This window comes from Polypterus senegalus, chromosome 6, assembly GCF_016835505.1.
Source record: "Polypterus senegalus isolate Bchr_013 chromosome 6, ASM1683550v1, whole genome shotgun sequence".
Taxonomy (NCBI): Eukaryota; Metazoa; Chordata; class Cladistia; order Polypteriformes; family Polypteridae; genus Polypterus; species Polypterus senegalus.
In genome coordinates, this window is record NC_053159.1 from 150,977,659 (window position 1) to 150,997,845 (window position 20,187).

The 20,187-nt window shown below is 39.2% G+C and overlaps 1 protein-coding gene across 2 annotated transcripts in view; it reads right to left on the reverse strand.

The window, feature by feature from the left end:
- thsd7ba (thrombospondin, type I, domain containing 7Ba) overlaps positions 1-20,187 on the reverse strand; it is a 1,045,844-nt gene that overhangs the window by 529,687 nt on the left and 495,970 nt on the right. For both annotated transcript variants that reach the window (XM_039757380.1, XM_039757379.1), the window contains exon 7: positions 4,146-4,301. In XM_039757380.1, coding sequence (XP_039613314.1) covers positions 4,146-4,301 — 156 coding nt within the window. The remainder of the gene's footprint in view (positions 1-4,145; positions 4,302-20,187) is intronic.

Sequence of the window (20,187 nt, forward strand, 5' to 3'; positions counted from 1 at the left end):
TTGAGTGTCATGCAGTGCTACGCACTGAACACTTGAACTATGAACAGACCAGGGTGTGCATGTGACATCTGTCCGTGACCACGTCTGCAGCTGCCTACATTCAAGTAAAAATGGGCCTTAAGAAGGGGGATAAAGTGCTATTTGTTGACAAGAAAATACAAATCTTGTATCTTTTGAAAAGTGCCATGTTGTTTGCCAAATTGGGCCATAAGGTAGCTAAGAACAAATTGAGCATTCACTCAATAAAACAGAAAGAAGCTTAAATTCGTGGAAATGTTAGTGCTGCTAGTGATAATTTAAAGTATAAAGGAAGATGTGTGTAGGTTATAAGCAAATATTATGCCATTTTTTTTGTATCTTAAACATCCATGGTTTTTGGTATCCACCAATGGTTCTGCAACCAACCTCTCACAGATAACAATGAATGACTATATTAGGGGCCTGGCTGAGTTCAGTTGAGTCTCTGCCCACCAGACCTCTTAAGATTCTGATCTGCTCCCTCGCTTATGCTTGGAAGCCTTATTCCCATTTGGCTACTATGGGAACTCCATGTTATGACAGTTGAAAAACAAATACATCTTTTTATGGCCACAGTTTACCCACAGTCTAGATGGATGTATTGAATAAAATGGCTACTATGTGTAAGGAACTACTAAGATTAAAGAATATTATCAGATTAAAAGACACTGTGCTAACATCAATATGATTCACACTGATTTTGGAAACATATTAACAGTGTAATGCAGCCCACTCGGTTTTCTGAACAGTCAGCATGGGTTCAGAAGAGGGAGACAATGTTTTACTAATAAGCTGGGATTCTATGAGGAATCAACAAAAGGTTATGATCAAAGTGGAGCGTATGCTATCATTTGTATTGACTTTTAGATAGCATTTAAAAAGGTGCCACATAAGAGGCCGGGCATCAAAGTAAAAGAACAGGGAGTTCAGGGTGATGTTTTCAAGTGGGTGCAGAATTGGCTCGGACAACCAAAAGCAGAGGGTGATGGTGTGAGAAACCTCATCAGAACTTCCAGACACTGTTCTGTAATAGCATGGTGTGTGGAGTACAAGTCCAAGAAGGTTATACTCAAGCTTTATAATGCACTGTTGAGGCCTCACCTGGAGTACTGTGTGCAGTTTTGGTCTTCAGGCTACAAAAATGACATAGCAGCACTACAAAAGTTCTAGAGAAGAGCGACTAGGCTGATTTCAGGGCTACAGGGGATGAGTTATGAGGAAAGATTAAAAGAGCTAAGTCTTTCAGTTAAGCAAAAGAAGATTAAGAGGTGACATGATTGAAGTGTTTAAAATTAGTAAGGTGATTAGTACAGTGGATCGAGACTTGTATTTTAAAATGAGCTCATCAAAAACATGGAGATACAACTTGATAAGGGTAAATTTTGCACAAACATTAGGGAGTTTTTCTTTATATAAGGAACCATGGACATTTGGAATAAGCTACCAAGTAGTGTGGTAGACAGTAAGACTTTAGGGACTTTCAAAACTCAACTTGATATTTTTTTAAAAGAAGTAAGTGGATAGGACTGGTGAGATTTGTTGGGCTGAATGGCCTGTTCTCGTCCTGATTGTTCTGTTCCAGTGTCACCTCAGAAAGTTTAAGAGGAGTTCTGTCATCCTAAATGTAGCCTTTCATAGACAAACAGAGCAAATCAGGGAAGTGACTGAACACCTGCAGACTTAATTTAAAGTCTATCATATAATAGAATAAATATTAAATTAACAGCGTGGTAACTGCTGTTTTCATATGTTTACATTGTTTAGGCTTAACTTCAATAGATTGCACTGTCAGCAGGCTATGCAATAAGCTGGAGAAAAGGAAGTACAGCCTCTCCAATTCCTTGGGAAACACATAGATTTAAATTTAATATTTATTTATGAAATTGTCTGCCTTTTATTTAACTCGGATACTGAGAGAGAGAAGACATTTGACATGCACGGATACACATTTGTTTCATTGAGTTTATTTAATTTCAGATGATAATTTAGATTATACAAATGCACACTTTTCACCTCTCATTGTATACAGGTTAAATACATTTCACACATTCTTAAACAAATAAGTCACATTCAAAGTTGATTTAAAATTCTTTTTGGCCAAAAAATGGATGAAGTATTAATGTAGTTTACTGCCAAACAATCACTCTTTTTTATAATTATTTTTTACAATTTAAAATGCTCTTATTTTTGCCGTCTTCCTTCATTTAATATTTGCTATTAAGACTAACCTAACATTCTGTATTACTCTCAATTCTGCATTACTTAATTCAGGGTCAGGCAGTGCTGAGATCACACTTGAGAAAAGTCTGGATGGGAAGCTGAGTCCACAAGAGATGAATTAACCTAAGTAATACACATCCTTATGAAACGAGAGAAAAAACAGAGTAACTGGAGGAAACACACACACACACAGAAATGAGGAGAATATGCAATCTTTTGTGGCATGTGATATGAATCAGATGACTTTATACACTTATTTTGGAGTTAATACATTTTATTTTGAAATTCTGGCATTGATTTAGAAGTTTTGAATGGCAGATAACTTTTCAGACTATTTGTTTTAACCATAATTGTTTCTCGATAACATGTGCTTCTGGTACACCCTAAAATAGTGGTCTTAAACTCCGGTCCTGGAGGGCCACAGTTGCTGCAAGTTTTGATTCTAACCCTTTTCTTAATTAGTGACCTGTTTGTGCTGCTGATTAACTTCATTTGAATTAATTTTAATTGATTTGCTCTTGAAGATTCAGACGGCTTGTTTCTTTTTCCTTAATTAGAAGCTAAACAATAATAAGAAACAAAATGAGCAAAAAACATGACCAGCAAACTGTGACCATTATAAAATATCTGAAAATAAAGAAAGATGAAGATCTGAGGAATGTTGATCTGCTCAGGTCCCCAAAACATTTTAACAATGCACTTAGAAAAGAGAAAATCAACAATTTTGGAAATGTATGCTATTGCACAATGAGAGCAGCAACAAGAACAACAAGAACGGGTTTAATTAATGACAAGACACAGCACCTAATTAAGCAACTGGTTGGAGTTTGAGGCTCTAACTTAGTTGGTCTTCTGTTGGCTCACTTACATCACGTTTCATTTCTGTTTGGGTGCCATTTAAGGAAAGAAATGAAGCAATTCAGGGAACGATCAGGGGAACAAATCTTAAAAAAACTATTCAATTAAAATAAAAGGAAAAGGAGTTAATCAGCAGCAAAAACTGGTCACCAATTAAGAATAGGGTTAGAATGAAAACCCGCAGCCACTGCCGAACTCCAGGACTGGAGTTCAAGACCACTGCCCTAAAACATTAAAGTAATGATTGATTTAGTTTATTTATTTATTTATCTTTAACTTAAACTGCTGACCTATGTAGGGAGTTCAGTGACTCACATTTGACTTGTGAGTCACAGGTTGAAAAATGCTGAGCTGGAGAATCTTTGTAATGGAAAGTACAAGTATAAACTGTAAAAGGTAGCTCCAAGTAGAAGCAAACCCATTGTTTTAAATACACCTAAAGGTGTTTAGGCCTACTGGAGAGAAGCTACACTGAATTGGAGAGTCTGGAGGCTTTATTAATAATAACAACATTTGTATATGTTATTTCTAATCCAATCAGGGTTGTGAGGGGCCATAGTCTACCCCAGCGGCATTGGGACTGGGTGTTAGTTCACCTCAGTGGTTACTCATACACACAAACATCCGATTTGGAATTACCAATGAACCTAACAAGTATGTTTTTGGGATATAGGTAAAAAATACAGCCTTGAGAGAAAACATCGCGTAGATATGGTGACAGCATGCCAATGCAATGCAGACAGCAATCATGTGCAGATTTTGAACACAGGACACTGGATCCATAAAGCATCAGAGTAGTAGAACATAATTTAAAAGTATACTTCAACATAATAGTAAATGGTGGATCCATGACTGGGAACTAAGTTTGATATTGTTATGTGAAATTAATTAATTAATCACTGATCCCCAGTAATGTGTTTCTAATAAAGGATATACATTGTTTACATCAGTTCACACTATACAAAGCTGGGGCTGGAAGGTAAAAACATAGCAGTTCGCCATTATGAATAGGAGTGACAAATGAAATAAACTCATAACTCATGATTTACCTTTTCTGCCTTGTGGATCTTGACAGTTTTCATAGGTACAAGGGCCCCACGCAGACCAAGAGGAGAGCAAACATAGTTGAGCGCAAGGGACAGAACACATCTGAGCAACTGATGGTGTAGGTCCAGAGCATAACTTTCCATTAACAGGTCTGGAAACTGAAAGACACCAAGCAAAAAAAAAAAAAAAATAAAATGAAAAATGCAGCTGACATTTTAATAACAGGATACATTTTGTGTTATAAAAAAAATCAGCTGAGAACTGCAAGAAAGTCTAGTGAATGTCAAAATATCAGCCTTTCCTTCCTTTGGGAATGGCCTGCATGTGCTTTGCTTAACTTATTTGAATTCTCTTCACCTCGCCTTGGAAAATCTAATTCAGTGTTATTCGCACTTCCACTACTTTAAACCAAGGTGCATCAGTAACCTATCAGAGTGAATCTTCATCCATTTGTTCACTTTGAAAATACATGTTTGGTTTATAGAGGAAAAAGATAGAGCCAGGGTTTGCATAGAAATATAAAGTAAAGTCATCATAATCCGGTGCTCTAGTGATGTGCAACTCCTTCATCCATACTGATCACAGCATAAGCAATATGACTGTCTCATTTGAATGCAGAAAAAGTACAACATGTCAAAACTGATTTGTCCACAGAAACTTAAGATGGTAATTCCACTAAATGCACTTTCAAGAATGATTTAATATTTTGATGTTGACAAATAATCAAAACAATACAGCCTTACAAGCTTCCCTAGCTCATAAATAACAAGAAGCCACAGTTTGTCAAACCTCTGATACTTTGTCCCGACAAAGAAGTTAGGAGCTGGCTAAGATTACAGATCTCCAGCCCTGCCACTTGAACAACACTACTGTATCGTGGCCATTAAGGGTTCTTCTTAGATCTCCAAAAAGGCGAACAGAATCCATAAACCAGAAACAAGCAAAGAAAAACATACTGTAGGTGACTTATAATTTTCCTTTATTGAAAGGCTTTCTTTGTCTGCAGTATCCTATTTGTAAGGAACCATCTGGCCACTCTGTTATTTTCTTACATGGGTTTCATTTTTTTCTTTTTTTACCTTTCTGCAGAGAGCTGGACAAACCTGAATTCTATTTAGGCTTTCTGTTTTTTTTACCTGTGTTTTTCTGTTTTTTTTTATTACACTGGAAAGGCAGATATTCTTCTTCTTCTTTCAATCCACTTATTCATACACTCCCAATATGTTTCAGTTGTGAAGCCTAGGAACACATCAATAGCTGAGACATTTTTCTGCACACATAGCAAAGCTACTGCATACAAGTTTTGAACACAATGTAAAATAACAACAACAAGACAAATACACAGAGATTCTGGCCACACAATATCCATCCATCACTGAATTCTTCTAATCTGGTTTAGGGTCTGGGAATCAATCAAAACACGAAACTGCCCCTTAGCCTGCTGTATATCACACACTCACACATGCACACAAACAACTGTTCACCAAATAGTATGGCACAGGACTTTAAAACCTCAGCATTCCCATCACCTCTAACAAACTGTGTGACTCTGGGAATTCACTTTATCTTTCTGTGCTGTAATTAGAATAAATATAATGTGATCACTAGGGGTGCTACTGAGAGCTGAACACCTGACACAGGTCCACCAAACACAGCTTAGGAATAAAATAAAGTTCTGGTTTTTATTTTCCCAGAGCTTTTTTAACAACCCAACAAAGTATTTGTCCTCTTCCATCTCCTTTCACTCCTCCACATGGGCCTTTGCCTTCTGCCTCCTGACTCTTCCCCCTGGATGAGGGAGAGCGGCTCCTTTTATGTCAGACCTGGGAGCACTTCCGGTGTTATGGCATTGTGAGGGACATATGAAAATTCTCCAAAATAGTGAAGTCTATTCTTCACAGTGCCCCCGTGTGGTGCACATGGTCCCCAACATGATCATCTTTCTAGACTACATTAACCACACTGTGGGTGTCCATACTTGGCTTCAGGCAGGGGAACACTGTTACCTTTCATGCTGGGACAGAAAAGGTCTACTTGTCCATCCATCCAATCATTTTCCAAACCGCTGAATCTGAACACAGGGTCACAGGGGTCTGCTGGAGCCAATCCCAGCCAACACAGGGCACAAGGCCGGAACCAATCCTGGGCAGGGTGCCAACCCACTGCAGGACAAACACAAACACACCCACACACCAAACACACACTAGGGTCAATTTAGACTCGCCAATTCACCTGACTGGCATGTCTTTGGACTGTGGAAGGAAACCAGAGCGCCTGGAGGAAACCCACGCAGACACGGGGAGAACATACAAACTCCACGCAGGGAGGACCTGGGAAGTGAACCTGGGTCTCCTAACTGCGAGGCGTCTACTTGTCCTTTGTACCAAAATTATTTGATCATCACAAATGGACCAGAAACTAAGGACCAACCTGGCAAGGTTGTACCTTCAATCTTAGTTTCCATCCATTACTGTCTCCCAGTATGTATTCATACATGATCCTAGTCGGGATGCCAGTCCATCCAATCCAGCATTTATCATTTATATACTAGCTGTCCCCCGCGCCTCCGCCCACATAGCAGTGAAACAGGACAAACTTTAAAAACCAATAAAAAAAATATATATATATATATATATATATATATATATATATATATATATATATATATATATATATATATATAATTCTGGCCAAGCACAAGGTAGGTATGCTCCAGTGTCAAACGCTGCCACTATATCTGATTGTGTTAAGCTCTGACAGGAGAGCATCTCCCATGTGGGGAGGAAAGCACGTGGCTGTGATATCTCTGGCAATCAGCAGCTATCCTTTAAAACACGTAGTTATGATCTCTCTCTCAAAAATGTCAATCGTTACTCTTCAACAATCTCTAGATGATAATTTCTGCTAAACAAACAGGTATTGCTAGCTAAGTGCAAGTAAAGTATGCTGCAACATGTGGCGAGAGGTAAACCAACTCGAACGGAGGCTGGCACATGAGTAAGGAGGGCAACGCATGCCTCCCCACTTCTGAGGTCCCGCATCACCCTCCTCTCGGCCCACAGCCTGTCTCTTGGATTTGTGCAAATAAATCGGTACTGCTAGCAAACTGTGATAGCGCAATGAAAGAAGTTGCAAAATCCACCAGAATGTTCATGGAAATTACAGAATAAAAACATGATTTAAATCTGTTAAAAAGTTCTCTTGTGAAAAGCGAACAGACAAACAGACATTGGATTTTATTTATTTATATATCCATCCATCCATCCATCCATCCTCTTCCACTTATCCGAGGTCGGGGCAGCAGCTTGAGCAGAGATGCCCAGACTTCCCTCTCCCCGGCCACTTCTTCTACCTCTTCTGGGAGAATCCTGAGGCATTCCCAGGCCAGCCAGGAGACATAGTCCCTCCTACATGTCCTGGGTCTTCCCCAGGGCCTCCTCCCGGTTTGACGTGCCCGGAACACCTCACCAGGGAGGCATCCAGGAGGCATCCTGATCAGATGCCCGAGCCACCTCATCTGACTCCTCTCGATGTGGAGGAGTAACGGCTCTACTCTGAGCCCCTCCCGGATGACTGAGCTTCTCACCCTATCTTTAAGGGAAAGCCCAGACACCCTGCGGAGGAAACTCATTTCAGCTGCTTGTATTCACGATCTCGTTCTTTCGGTCACTACCCATAGCTCATGACCATAAGTGAGGGTAGGAACATAGATCTACTGGTAAATTGAGAGCTTTGCCTTATGGCTCCGCTCCTTTTTCACCACAACAGACCGATGCAGAACCTGCATCACTCCCAATTACTGGGAGGCAGTAATATTAACAAGTACTCCACTGTAACCTCATGTCTGTAATGTATATGAAATACCTGGCTAAAATTCCCATACTGGCTTATGTACAATGATATAACATACAGTATTTCTAGAACCAGAAAAGAAATAAAGTCTGCATCAAAACATGTTATGTGATATTGCAAATGTGTGACTAAACAGATGTTCAGTTATTATTGTTAAAGTTAAAATATTCAGAGTACTCCATCTGTCACCTTGTAACAAGAATATCACATCCAACTAAACATTTTGTATATTTTCTTTTCAATCAGCTCTGTATTTATTAACAAGCATCAAACTGATCGTGCTAAATCAAGAAGAAAATGGCTAGCCTCAAATCCTAAAACGCATCTGTGGTGAAACAAATCGCACCCTTAATGAATACATCAACATTACGCTGAATTTTCTTCTTCTTCTTTCGACTGCTCCCGTTAGCGGTTGCCACAGCGGATCATCTTTTTCCATAATCAACATTACACTGAATGAAAACTCAAAAAGAGAGCAAACTGGAAAACAAATCAACAAACAAACAAAACTTCTTAAAACAACTCCTTAAAACAAGGGTAAGCAATGTCAGTCCTGGAGTTCTAACCCAATTACTTCATGAGAAGTCATTTGTTTGCTGATAAAGCACTGATTGCTCGAGTGACATTTTTTCTGCTTCATTTTATTTGTCTCACTTATTAAGATTTTGAAGCCTTAATTGCTAATTTTAATTTTAAACCGCTGTATTTACCGTTTTTAATTACACCATGTTATCAATAAGATGCAAGTGCAAAGGTACCAGAAGTTCTCTGTCTAGCTTGCTTGATGCCACGGCCCACCTGCCAAGTTGTTTTGTCTGCCTACGGTAAAGTCATCCCTGATGGAGGATCGCAGGAATCGTGGGAAAGAGGGGTCGTTTCATCGGATTAGCACTATTTCAGCTGTGGAATGGCCAAATGGGGGAGGTAGCTTGATGAATGAGGTCTCCAGGACAAATCCAAATCATATTACGTGATATCATCTACTGTTAAATTTTTTATTTTTATGCTGTATTGAGGATTTGTCCTGTTCTGTGTATTGTGCTGTATTGTATTGACCCCCTTCTTTTTGACACCCACTGCACACCCAACCTACCTGGAAAGGGGTCTCTCTATGAACTGCCTTTCCCAAGGTTTCTTCCATTTTTTCCCAACAAGGTTTTTTTGGGAGTTTTTTCTGGTGTTCTGAGAGGGTCAAGGCTGCGGGGCTGTCAAGAGGCAGGGCCTGTTAAAGCCAATTGCGGCACTTCTTGTGTGATTTTGGGCTATACAAAAAATAAATTGTATTGTGTTGTATTTGGTTTAATAAACTGCTTCACGAAACTGAGGAGAAAAAAGTAAACGACTGATTGATCAGTTTTAGATTTCACATAATTTGGATGATATCCTTAGAAGAATAAAAACACAACTCTATAAAAATTCTATAAGAATGATCTGACAGAGTTAAAACACTGACAAAGCCATGACATTACATAAAATCTGTTATTGGCACAAATTGGTTTCTAATTAAGTAGCTGGTTGGAACAAAAACCTTGAGGACTGACATTGCTCACCCCTGTCTGACAACATATATTTTTAAAAGGTGCCTAATCTAGTTTTGCCATTTTAGGCACCTGGAACCTAACCCAACAGCACTGGGTTTGCAAAGAAGGACACAGATGTGTCTTAAATGTGGCACCAGTCAATGACCTGACACAGTCACTCATACCAGATCAACTTAGATAAACCAATCCTTCTAACACTAAAATTGACTTGCTCCCTTTCCAGGCTTGGTCTTTACTTTGCACTTAATGATGAATTGAAATTTGATTAAGGTGGTTATGTTATGTTATGTTATGTTATGTTATGTTATGTTATGTTATGTTATGTTATGTTATGTTAGGTTAGGTTAGGTTAGGTTAGGTTAGGTTAGGTTATGTTATGTTATGTTAGGTTAGGTTAGGTTACATTATGTTATTCAAACATAGGAAAAATGTATAAACCACACTCACACATATATTTGAAGGTACAACACATCACCAAATGAACATGCCACCCTGGAATATCCCATAAAAATAAAAAAGTATTAATAGAACAGCCAAATCCATAAATGTGTGTTTATTTAGTTTTCATTTGTAAACTTGCTTCTGACTGCACAGAATACAGTGTTGTGAACTTCATTCAGTCTGCTTTAATATAAAGACTGGATCTTCCAATGCTAGTGGTGCTCTACCAACATGAAAATCATGAAGTGAATGTGTTTTCATGAATGTTTTTCATGTCAAGCAAAAGTCTTTCTTCAACATCTTAAACTTCTGCTTGGAGTCCATGAAAAACACTAGCTGCATATTGTTATCAGATATTAACTAGATACAATATATTTCAGCCACTTCTTCCAGGTCTTTTATGGTCTTTGTCTTGCCTGTTTTGGGCTTGAACTTTGCTGCTGTCTTTTGCTCCCAAATTTTGTTTGAAGGTAAAGAAAATTGTGTCTGTAAATTTCAGATCTTGTTTGTGCTGCATTCACATGGTATGGACATTTGCGGAGATAACTATTTTCACTCTGTACTCTGTTCGGGAGAGTTTCCCGGTTGCATTTTAGTAGAAACAAAAAGTTGCTCTTAGTTTGCTGCTGGAATCACACAAAATGCAATGCAAAATTACCACTCATTCTTTTTATGAACATAATCAGAGAATGAAGCAAATTAGATTGGTATCCCATTGCTCCAAATATAATGTGACCACTAAATTTATTTTTGAATAATCTGTTTTTTTTTTATTTTTTTATACATAAATAAATGACGAGAGAGGTTGTATTATATCAAAAGACAGCAGAGCAAGTTACCTCTAAACTACCCCACTGGAAGAAGACTCCCATGAAATTTGCCACTGGAAAGCTTGTACTGTATTTCCCATATGTCCCGTTGCCCATGAATTTCTAGCCTCACCCATTTCCAGGTGAACTTTATATGCTTCAGTTATAGATTTAACTATATAATGAGTGAGACCAACAAGATAAAAAGGGAACTTGAGCCATTAAGCACAGATTAAGTAATTTGTTATGCTCTGATACCCCAACTTTAGTGGCTTCTCTAAGCTTAGTCATTGTGGAATTTAGGACATACATCTTGTATGACTTGTTAGGTTCCTTAGTTTAAGCTTCATGTTTTTACTTCCATCTTTAATGGTAGGGAATTACAATTAGAAGAAAAGAAATGTTGTGATTTTTAAACGCTGTTAAAAGAATTGAGTTCACCTCAGTTCACTACAAATTTATTTGAATTCTGGCTTAATTATTTTTCTAATGTAATATCTATGTTTTAAACACATTCTTATTTATGATTCATGTATTCATGAAAGGTTAACGTTCATTGAAATAACTCTGTTAATGGAAATCAGGAGTTTAATTTATTAATGTTAGTCTCTTTTTTCTAACTGAAGTCTTTATTATTGTTTTAAATAAATCTCTCTCTTTTCACTTGCAGGGGTCTACCAATTACCGTTCATCCATCCATCCATCCATCCATCCATTATCAAACCCTCTATATCCTAACTACAGGGTCGCAGGGGTCTGCTGGAGCCAATCCCAGCCAACACAGAGCGCAAGGCAGGAAACAAACCCCGGGCAGAGCGCCAGCCCACTGCAGTACTATTCAACACAATGTAACTATATGCTTTATCTACCACTGACTGCATGTCTAACATCACTTTGAAATTTGCCAGTGACACAACGGTAGTGAGCCTTATTTCCGGCAGCAACAAGACCAAATACAGGGAGGAAAACAGAGCCCTGACACTCTGGTGTCTTCCTCAAAGTGACCAATGCCAAGGAGATAATAGTGGTCCTCAGTAAGAAAAGAGGCATACACTCCCCTAACACCATCAATGATGTTACTGAGGAAAGGGTGAGCAGTTTTAAGTTGAAGCATTTGTATAACACAGTGAAATTACTTTTGTGGCAACCCCAAGATGCATTTAAAATCCAAAAGGCAAATAGATCAGATAGATAGCAATACAAAAAATAAATTAAAAATAAGAACTAGAAACATATAAATCATAGAAAATATGTTTCAAATATCAGCAAGATGACATATACAATGTTAAATATTCAAGTAACCAGGATGGATTATTATTGCATAAATGTATAGCAGCACAGATTATTATTGTACATGTTAGTAAGCAGTATATTACGCATCACCTACATAACTTATTGTACATCTTCAATGAAAAATGATCTCAGGCTGAGGAGATATTGGAATTCAAGTTTATAGCAGTTAGAACGAAGCTATGTTTTAGTCTATTTTTACGTGTACATATTGATCTGAAGTGCTTGCTTGATGGAAGGACCTTAAACAAGTTAGGTCCAGGAAGAGTGACATCCATGATGATGTTATTAGCCCTTCTCACACATCGAGTCTTGTGTGGGTGTTCAAGTGATGGCAGTTCAATGCCAATAATTTCCTGTGTTGTTTTTACGATTCGCTGCAGGGCTTTTTTGGCAGTTTGAATGCTCTGTATGGTGCATCTGTAAAAGGTGACCAACAGCTCTCCTTAGCTTTCTCAGAAAGTAGAGGTGTTCTTGTACTTTGCCTACTACCACTGAAGTATTGTCAACCCAGGAAAAGTCCTCCATGATGGTAACTCCTAGAAACCTAAAGCTGGAGACTGTCTATACAAACTCTACTTTACTTTTACTGTACTGCAATAGATCTTTTTAGTGGTCCTAAAGTCCACAATGACTTCTTTGGTCTTTTGGCATTTAAGACCAAGTTGCTGGTGTCACACCACTCTATCAAATTATGAACTTCCTCCTTATATGCAGCTTCATCGTTGTTTGATATGAGCACAATGACAGTCATATCGTCTGCAGATTTAACAATAGTGTTTGATTTGTGGATGGGTTTACAGTCATGGGTAAAAAGAATGTAGAGAAGGGGGCTTAGCATACAGTCCTGTGGTACACCAGTGTTTATGTTGCGAATGGAGGATGTGTGCTTGTCCAACCTGACAGACTGGGGATGGTTGGTGAGAATATCTACTAAACAGTTGGATATAAAGGGAGTTAGTCCTAATGCATGGAATTTGTTCATCAGTTGACTAGGTATGATGGTTTTAAACACCGAGCTGTAGTCAACAAAGGGCATCCTAATGTAGGCACTGGGCTTTTCAAGGAGCAAGAAGGCAGAATGCAAAGCAATTTCAGATGGCATCCTCAGTCAATCTGTTTGTCCAGTAGGCAAACTGGTGTTGGTCTAGATCATCTATGACAAAGTCTTTAATGTGACTGACTACCAGTCATTCAAAACACTTTGCGATTTCAGTGGTGAGAGAGCGACTGGTCGATAGTCGTTAAGACAGGCTATCATAGGATTTTTTGGAACAGGCAATGTGGTTGTGAATTTCAGGTACAAGGGGACTATACGTAAGGAGAGAGAGGTGGAATATCTGTGTAAATACCTCTGCTACTTGGTCAGCTCAGACTTGGAGCAAATGTTCTTACACACCATCAGGACCTGCTGCTTTCCTTATGTTGATGCTATTCAGTGCCCGTTGTACCTTGTATACCTGTATATAGAGCAAGAGGCAGTGAGTCTTCTGGCAGTTTGAAGCTGACTGGAGACTGGTTTATGCCTTTCCACATCTGCTGTGGATTGGAGTTACTGTCAAAGTCCTCCTCAATCTGCTATTTGTACTTAAGTTTTGCCGACCTGATGCCTGTTTTGAGATTAACTATAGCAACTCTATAGGCTGAGGTGTCTCCTGATTTAAAGGCTGTGTCACTCACATTGAGTAGCTGTTTGACTTCATTATTCATCCACATTTTCTCATTTGGGTACACCTGATCCTTTTGTTAAAGTGACATGGTCCACACAGTTATTAATATATGAGAGCACGGATGAAGTATATGTTTCTAAGTCCACTGTCAGGGATACCAGGGGCGACGGCCTGGCCAGGACGCCTAGAAGGACCGGAAGAGGGTCTATGCCCGCCCTGGATCACGTGGGGGCCGCCACCCTGGTTGCTTTGGGGGCCACGGGTAGAGGGCTTGGAAGCCCAATCCTGTAGGGGCCCGTGGTCACCGCCAGAGGGCGCCTCAATGCCTTGGGAACCCTGGACCTCAGCACTTCCGCCACACCAGGAAGTGCTGGGGGGAAGAGAAGCAGGGACACCCAGAGAGCTTCCGGGAGAACAGCCGGCACTTCCGCCACACTAGGGCGTGTCGGATGGTGATTGCCGGGGAGCACCTGGAGCACATCCGGGTGTGGATACAAGGGGCCACCTCCCTTCATTCGAGGCTGGAGTCGGGTGGAAGAAGGACCAGGTCAGAGACGAGAGAGAGTGGAGGCGGCCCGAAGAGTGAAGGCATTGTGTGGCCAGGACTTTGGGGACTTTTTGGGGTTTTGTGTGTGCACTTTAATCTTGTACATAGTGTAAATAAACGTGTGGTGGTGAAGTTACAACATGTCTGCCTGCCTGTGTCCGGGCCATGTCCACACCACCCAATTGGAAAAATATATTCCAATCTGTGTGTTCAAAGTATTCCTGGAGCTGGGACATGGCACAATCAGACCATATTTTAAAATTCCTGCCAGTTGGTTTAGCCAACACATCAATTATTATCTAAGATGTTTTCCCCTCTAGTTTTGCAGTTTACATGTTGATAAAATCTGGGAAGTACCTTCTTAAGATTTGCTTGATTAAAATTCCCAGCAATGACAAAAATTCTTGTTAGGGTGTGCTTTTCACTTGTTTACTGATTCCCAAGAAAATAACAATCTCTTTAAATTGTATATTGCCTGCCTAAGGTAAAGTCATCCCTGACGGAGGATCACAGGAATCGTGGGAAAGAGGGGTCCTTTCATCAGATTAGCTCTATTTCAGATGTGGAATGGCAAAATGGGGGAGGCAGCTTGAAGAATGAGGTCTCCAGGACTTAAAACAAATCCAAATCATATTATGTGATATCATCTCATGTGAAATTCTACTCCGTACTTCTAGAATTTTTATTTTTATACTGTATAGAGGATTTGTTCTGTTCTGTGTATTGTGCTGTATTGTATTGACCCTCTTCTTTTTGACACCCACTGCACACCCAGCCTACCTGGAAAGGGGTCTCTCTATGAACTGCCTTTCCCAAGGTTTCTTCCATTTTTTCCCAACAAGGGTTTTTTGGGAGTTTTTTCTGGTCTTCTTAGAGGGTCAAGGCCAGGGGGCTGTCAGGAGGCAGGGCCTGTTAAAGCCCATTGCGGCACTTCTTGTGTGATTTTGAGCTGTACAAAAAATAAATTGTATTGTATTGTATATCTGGTAAACCAAACACGGGGGTGGGTGAGCGAAGCGAGCAGGGTGCGGAGCCCCCTAGTTAAATAAATAATTATGCGCTCAGGCTTAATCAGAGTGTAGGTATGTGTGGTATGTGTGGTAGTGCAGGGGGGTGACTTTGATGTGTAAATGGCTGAGCGTGCATTCACGTGTGATTACCTCATTAGCACTCTGGGGGCAGCACACCTGCACATCCTTTGAAAGTGTATATATAAAGAAGCCTGCGAAGGAAACAGAGGAGAAATCCAAACAGGACAAGGAGAGAACCATGAGTGAGAGGGCAGTATGGAGTGCCTGAGAAAGTATTAGAGAGAAGAGGCAGAGGGGTCAGTAGCGCCAAAGAGGACTGACATTCCAGGTGGATAGTCCACCGCTGAACAATTATAGAGGAGCAGGGCATGATGATGATGATAATGATGATAATGGTGGTGGTGCTCTACTAGGGATGCTGAAGATGCTAGGAGAGTGAAGTTGAATTTGGAGGGACAGGTGGCTTGGAGCATTTTGGCAGATGCCGATGGGAGCAGTCAGGACGAGAGTAATGAAGCAAGGAGACAATGAAAGAATACATGCTGGGCTCAGAAGGGGAGAGGAAGAAAGAACAGAAAAGTACCAGATGACTGCATGGTTTTATTCCAGTTTTATCATCTGATTCATTCATGAATTTTAACTCATTGACAGACACTGATTTTATGGATTATTTATTTACTGGAAGAATGTGATCACTTTGGAAACTTCATTGTTTGGTTTGCAATAAAAGCACTTGCATCTTACTCCTTGCTGACTATGGGTGTCCTCATTTTCTCAGCTCATTCTCGGTTTCATTAAGAACACTTCCAGGTTTAAGTTGACAAAGAGCAATGGTGCAGGTGTAAAATGATTGGGGCTAGCCCTGACCAACGCACCCTCCAATCATTTTACGCCTGCACCATTGCAAGCATCATCACATGGTATGGGGACTGGCAGTGCCCTCAACCGCCAAGTCTTGCCGAAAGTCATGCATTCTGCTGAACAAATCATAAGAAATGATTTTTCTAATTTTTCATGTGGAGACACCAAATTACTGGTGATAATACTATTTAGAAGTGATACTGTCTACTGTTTATGCAATACACTACAATTCAGACAAGGAGCAGTGGCAATTTGTCCTGTGAAGCTATAAGTGCTGTCAGTATGCTAAGAAGCATTTGCAGTACATTAAGTAGAAATTCTTGAGTACCAGCCCACTTCAAGCACTGGTTAGGAGGTGTCTAGAGAAAGGCAGGAAAATCGTAAAAGACCCCATTTATCGGAGTCATGAACTGTTCACAATATTACCTTCAGGTGGACAATACTGTAGTATCACGTCCTGGACAACCAGGCTGTTGTACAGTTTCTCCTATCACATTGCTAGGATGCTGGAATCTACATAGTGATTGGCACTCCACATTCATGTTGCTGTTCCTTTATCTCTACACTCCATTGCACTATAACTATTTTCTGTTATTTGTCTGCATTGTATAGTGTATAAACTGTTGGTGTGTCTGTTATTTATGTAATGATTTTATTTTGTATAGTGTATGATTGCGTTGATATTTAAATATAGTATGTGTATTGTTTGATGTGTAAAACTGCTGTGGACCATGCACATAAATCTTTCACTCACTCGTACATTGGTATTAAGTGATGTGACAATAATTTGACTTGACTTAAACTGTTAGTATGGTCCACAGACCAAAGCATTTGGGTATTGTGTTAACTGCTTGTTACAATCAAATTAGTTCTGTTGACTGAAAAGTAGACTTGGGTTGTGACAGACAGTCACCAGGCCATTAAGATAGAGCTATGGTCTGCCCAGACTTAACAGCTTTCAACTTTGGTCACCAGTAGCTCATTCAGAATTCTTCTGTTTGATTACTTTTTGTGCGCTAACACCGTATTTAGGATTTCTGTATTGGAATTTCAAAAAAAAGGCATTAGCCTACTCAATCACTTGACATATGTTTGATTAAGAGGGACCAGACATGCTAGTTGCTACAGTTGTTTACTGTATTTCAGAATTGTTGTAAGAGAACATGGAAAATTACAGCCCTGTCACTGAATGTGTGATGTTTACAAAAGACCTAAACAAATGGATATTAAGAGGTGACATGACTGAAGGGTTGAAAATTATGAAGGGAATTAGTTCAGCTGACCACAGCTGTTATTTCAAAACGTGTTTTTCAAAAAAAAAGAACATCCTTGTAAGGGTAAATCTTGAACAAATGATGGGACATTTATCTTCATGGAGTGACCATAAACACTTGAAAAATAAATTCCTCATGTAAGCATTGGCTTTTTTTGTGGGTATTTCTGTTTTCTTCCTGCATTCCAGACTCATACATGTTAAATTACTGACTATTTGACTGAGCCTATGTTTATGTGTGTGTGTGTGTGTGTGTGTGTTCTGCAATAAGCCAGCCTTTCTTCCAATACTCGTGCAGACCTGACCTGGATCAAATACGTTCAGTAACAGACAGGTGAATGTTTCCTACAAGCTGGTAGTTGTTAGCTGATAATTGATAGTTGTACATGTGTGAGACACGTCCATGGTTACACATGTTATAACAATCTCCTAGTGACCCAGCACACAAAATCAAAGTCATCGTTCTGTACCACATTATAGCATTTTTTTAAGCCAGACTTTACTTTTCTACATTCTATATAAAGCTTGAAAGCACTAATTGTGGCATGCAAACACATTCCAATGATAAATGAGGGGCAAAACCTTTAATTTTTAAAACTGCTAAATGGAAATACCCATTGTTTCTGCATAATTACAGAAAATGAGTGAAAAACAAATAGGGAAGACTCATAAGACATCAACAAAAGCTGTAAAATATTTATTATATTCAGTTTGATTACTGCACCTAGAATGCTTTTAAATGGAAATGCATTTGTCTAATTTACAATGCAAATCGCAAAATCAGACATTCTGCTTAATGGCATACTCATGTAGTGTTCATGTCTTTATTTAACATATGTACAAAAATTGTCCTTATAAATGTATTGCACCAAAATATGGTATCAAAAGGAAAGAAAATTAGTCTACAAAAATCACCCCATCCTTCCATCCATTATGCAACCTGCTATATCCTAACTACAGGGTCACGGGGGTCTGCTGGAGCCAATCCCAGCCAACACAGAGCGCAAGGCAGGAAACAGACCCTGGGCAGGGTGCCAGCCCACAGCCGAAGTCACCCCATAGAACATTCAAGTCTTCCATTTTAGCCCTGTTCCTGTGTTTGACTTCTTTTAACGCTACCTTGTTTATGTCTGTCATACAATGCTAAGCTGTCTGGTTAACGCTACTGTACATTTACTTTCACATTTTAATATCTGGGCTTCGTGAATCCAGGTGTCTCAATACTTTCCACTTATTTATCACATATTTGAACTATCTTGCGTTTCACAAATTGTATTATATATTCGGCGATGCATTAAAACAAATGTACAATGGTGCTATCAGTCATAGGAGCTATATAAAATAAGGATTTTTTCATTAAAGTTTTTACAATGAATAAAAAAATAAGGAAATAACCCTAGCAGACATAACAGCAGTACTCTGGTTGTGTTAAAAAAAAAACACCTGTGGCTGGAAAACTGAGCCACGGTCACTGAATGTCATGGAAGAACAGGGGTTACCTTGAGCTGTCCCTAAACTCTATCAAAAGCCACAAGTCATAAAAAAGTGTGCCTTTGTTATAAATGAAGCGCACAAGGAAGAAATGAGGAGAAAAATGAACAGCAGAGTTCAAAACAAATACACAGGAAAAACAAATCCCTACGGTCTCCCTGAGTTGCCTTAAATATGTTAGCTCCCCATCATTTAGTGGGCTGGTTCTGCCACTTTCTAACATTGTATCTTTTCTCTTTTCTCTTAATCCTTTCTTTTTTTTGACTCTCTTCTTTCAGTCAAACCCCTGTATGAGTATGGGAACAAAGCTATATAAATAAAATGATGATGATGATGATGAAGATGATGATTATTATTATTATTATCTCATTAGAGAGGCTTCTCTATCAGCTAGTGAAGGAAGAGCATTGTGATTGTATTGTACAAGGTTGATTAGCATAAGGGCGGTAACAATGTGGGTTTCGAGGGACATTCACATGTGCATATTTATAAGGTGTTTTAAAAATCTGATTTTTTTTTGGTGTAAACATTTCCTGTATTTGTTGTATACCTATTTTCATGCTCAAATCTATGCAAAGTTTTATAAATGAGACCTCTGGACTTGTCTTGTACCACCCTCATCATCCTGTTCTGTGTGTTTCCACTGGGCCACTCACCACATTGTCTGTAGTATGTAGTGGAATATGTGCAACGGTCCTCAAGTGAGTGAACCTGTGGTATAATGTCCACGTGTATGACTGATCCCTTCATGGTCTGAAAGCCTAACAGTCACTTAAGACAGAAAACACTCTCCTTCATTAAATTCCTAATAAAGTCTCGCCTCTTGTGGTGCTATGGAAAGGGAGCAACCAACACTAGGACCTGCATCTGTGTCAAGGGTGGTGGTATGCTTGTCAGAGTCGACCACATTCACAGGCCCATCCTGCATTCATGTGGGTTTTTTCTTTCAGTATTTTGGTTCTTCCAGAAGTATGACTGTGTCCTGTAATTGTAGAAATTATAACCGTTTTATTTTCTTGCAGTTATTTCTATGACAAGCACTTTCACTTACATTCTTTGTAAGAAAATATGCTATAGAAATAAATTGTTGTTGTTGTTGTACAGATTTAAGCACTGCTTGGTTTAAATAAATTGAAATCTAACAAATCACCAGGGCCACATAACATTTTTCCTTGAGTGTTTAAGGACGTTTATGAGTTCATACATAAACTTTAGGCACATATTTTTTGGAAAATCTC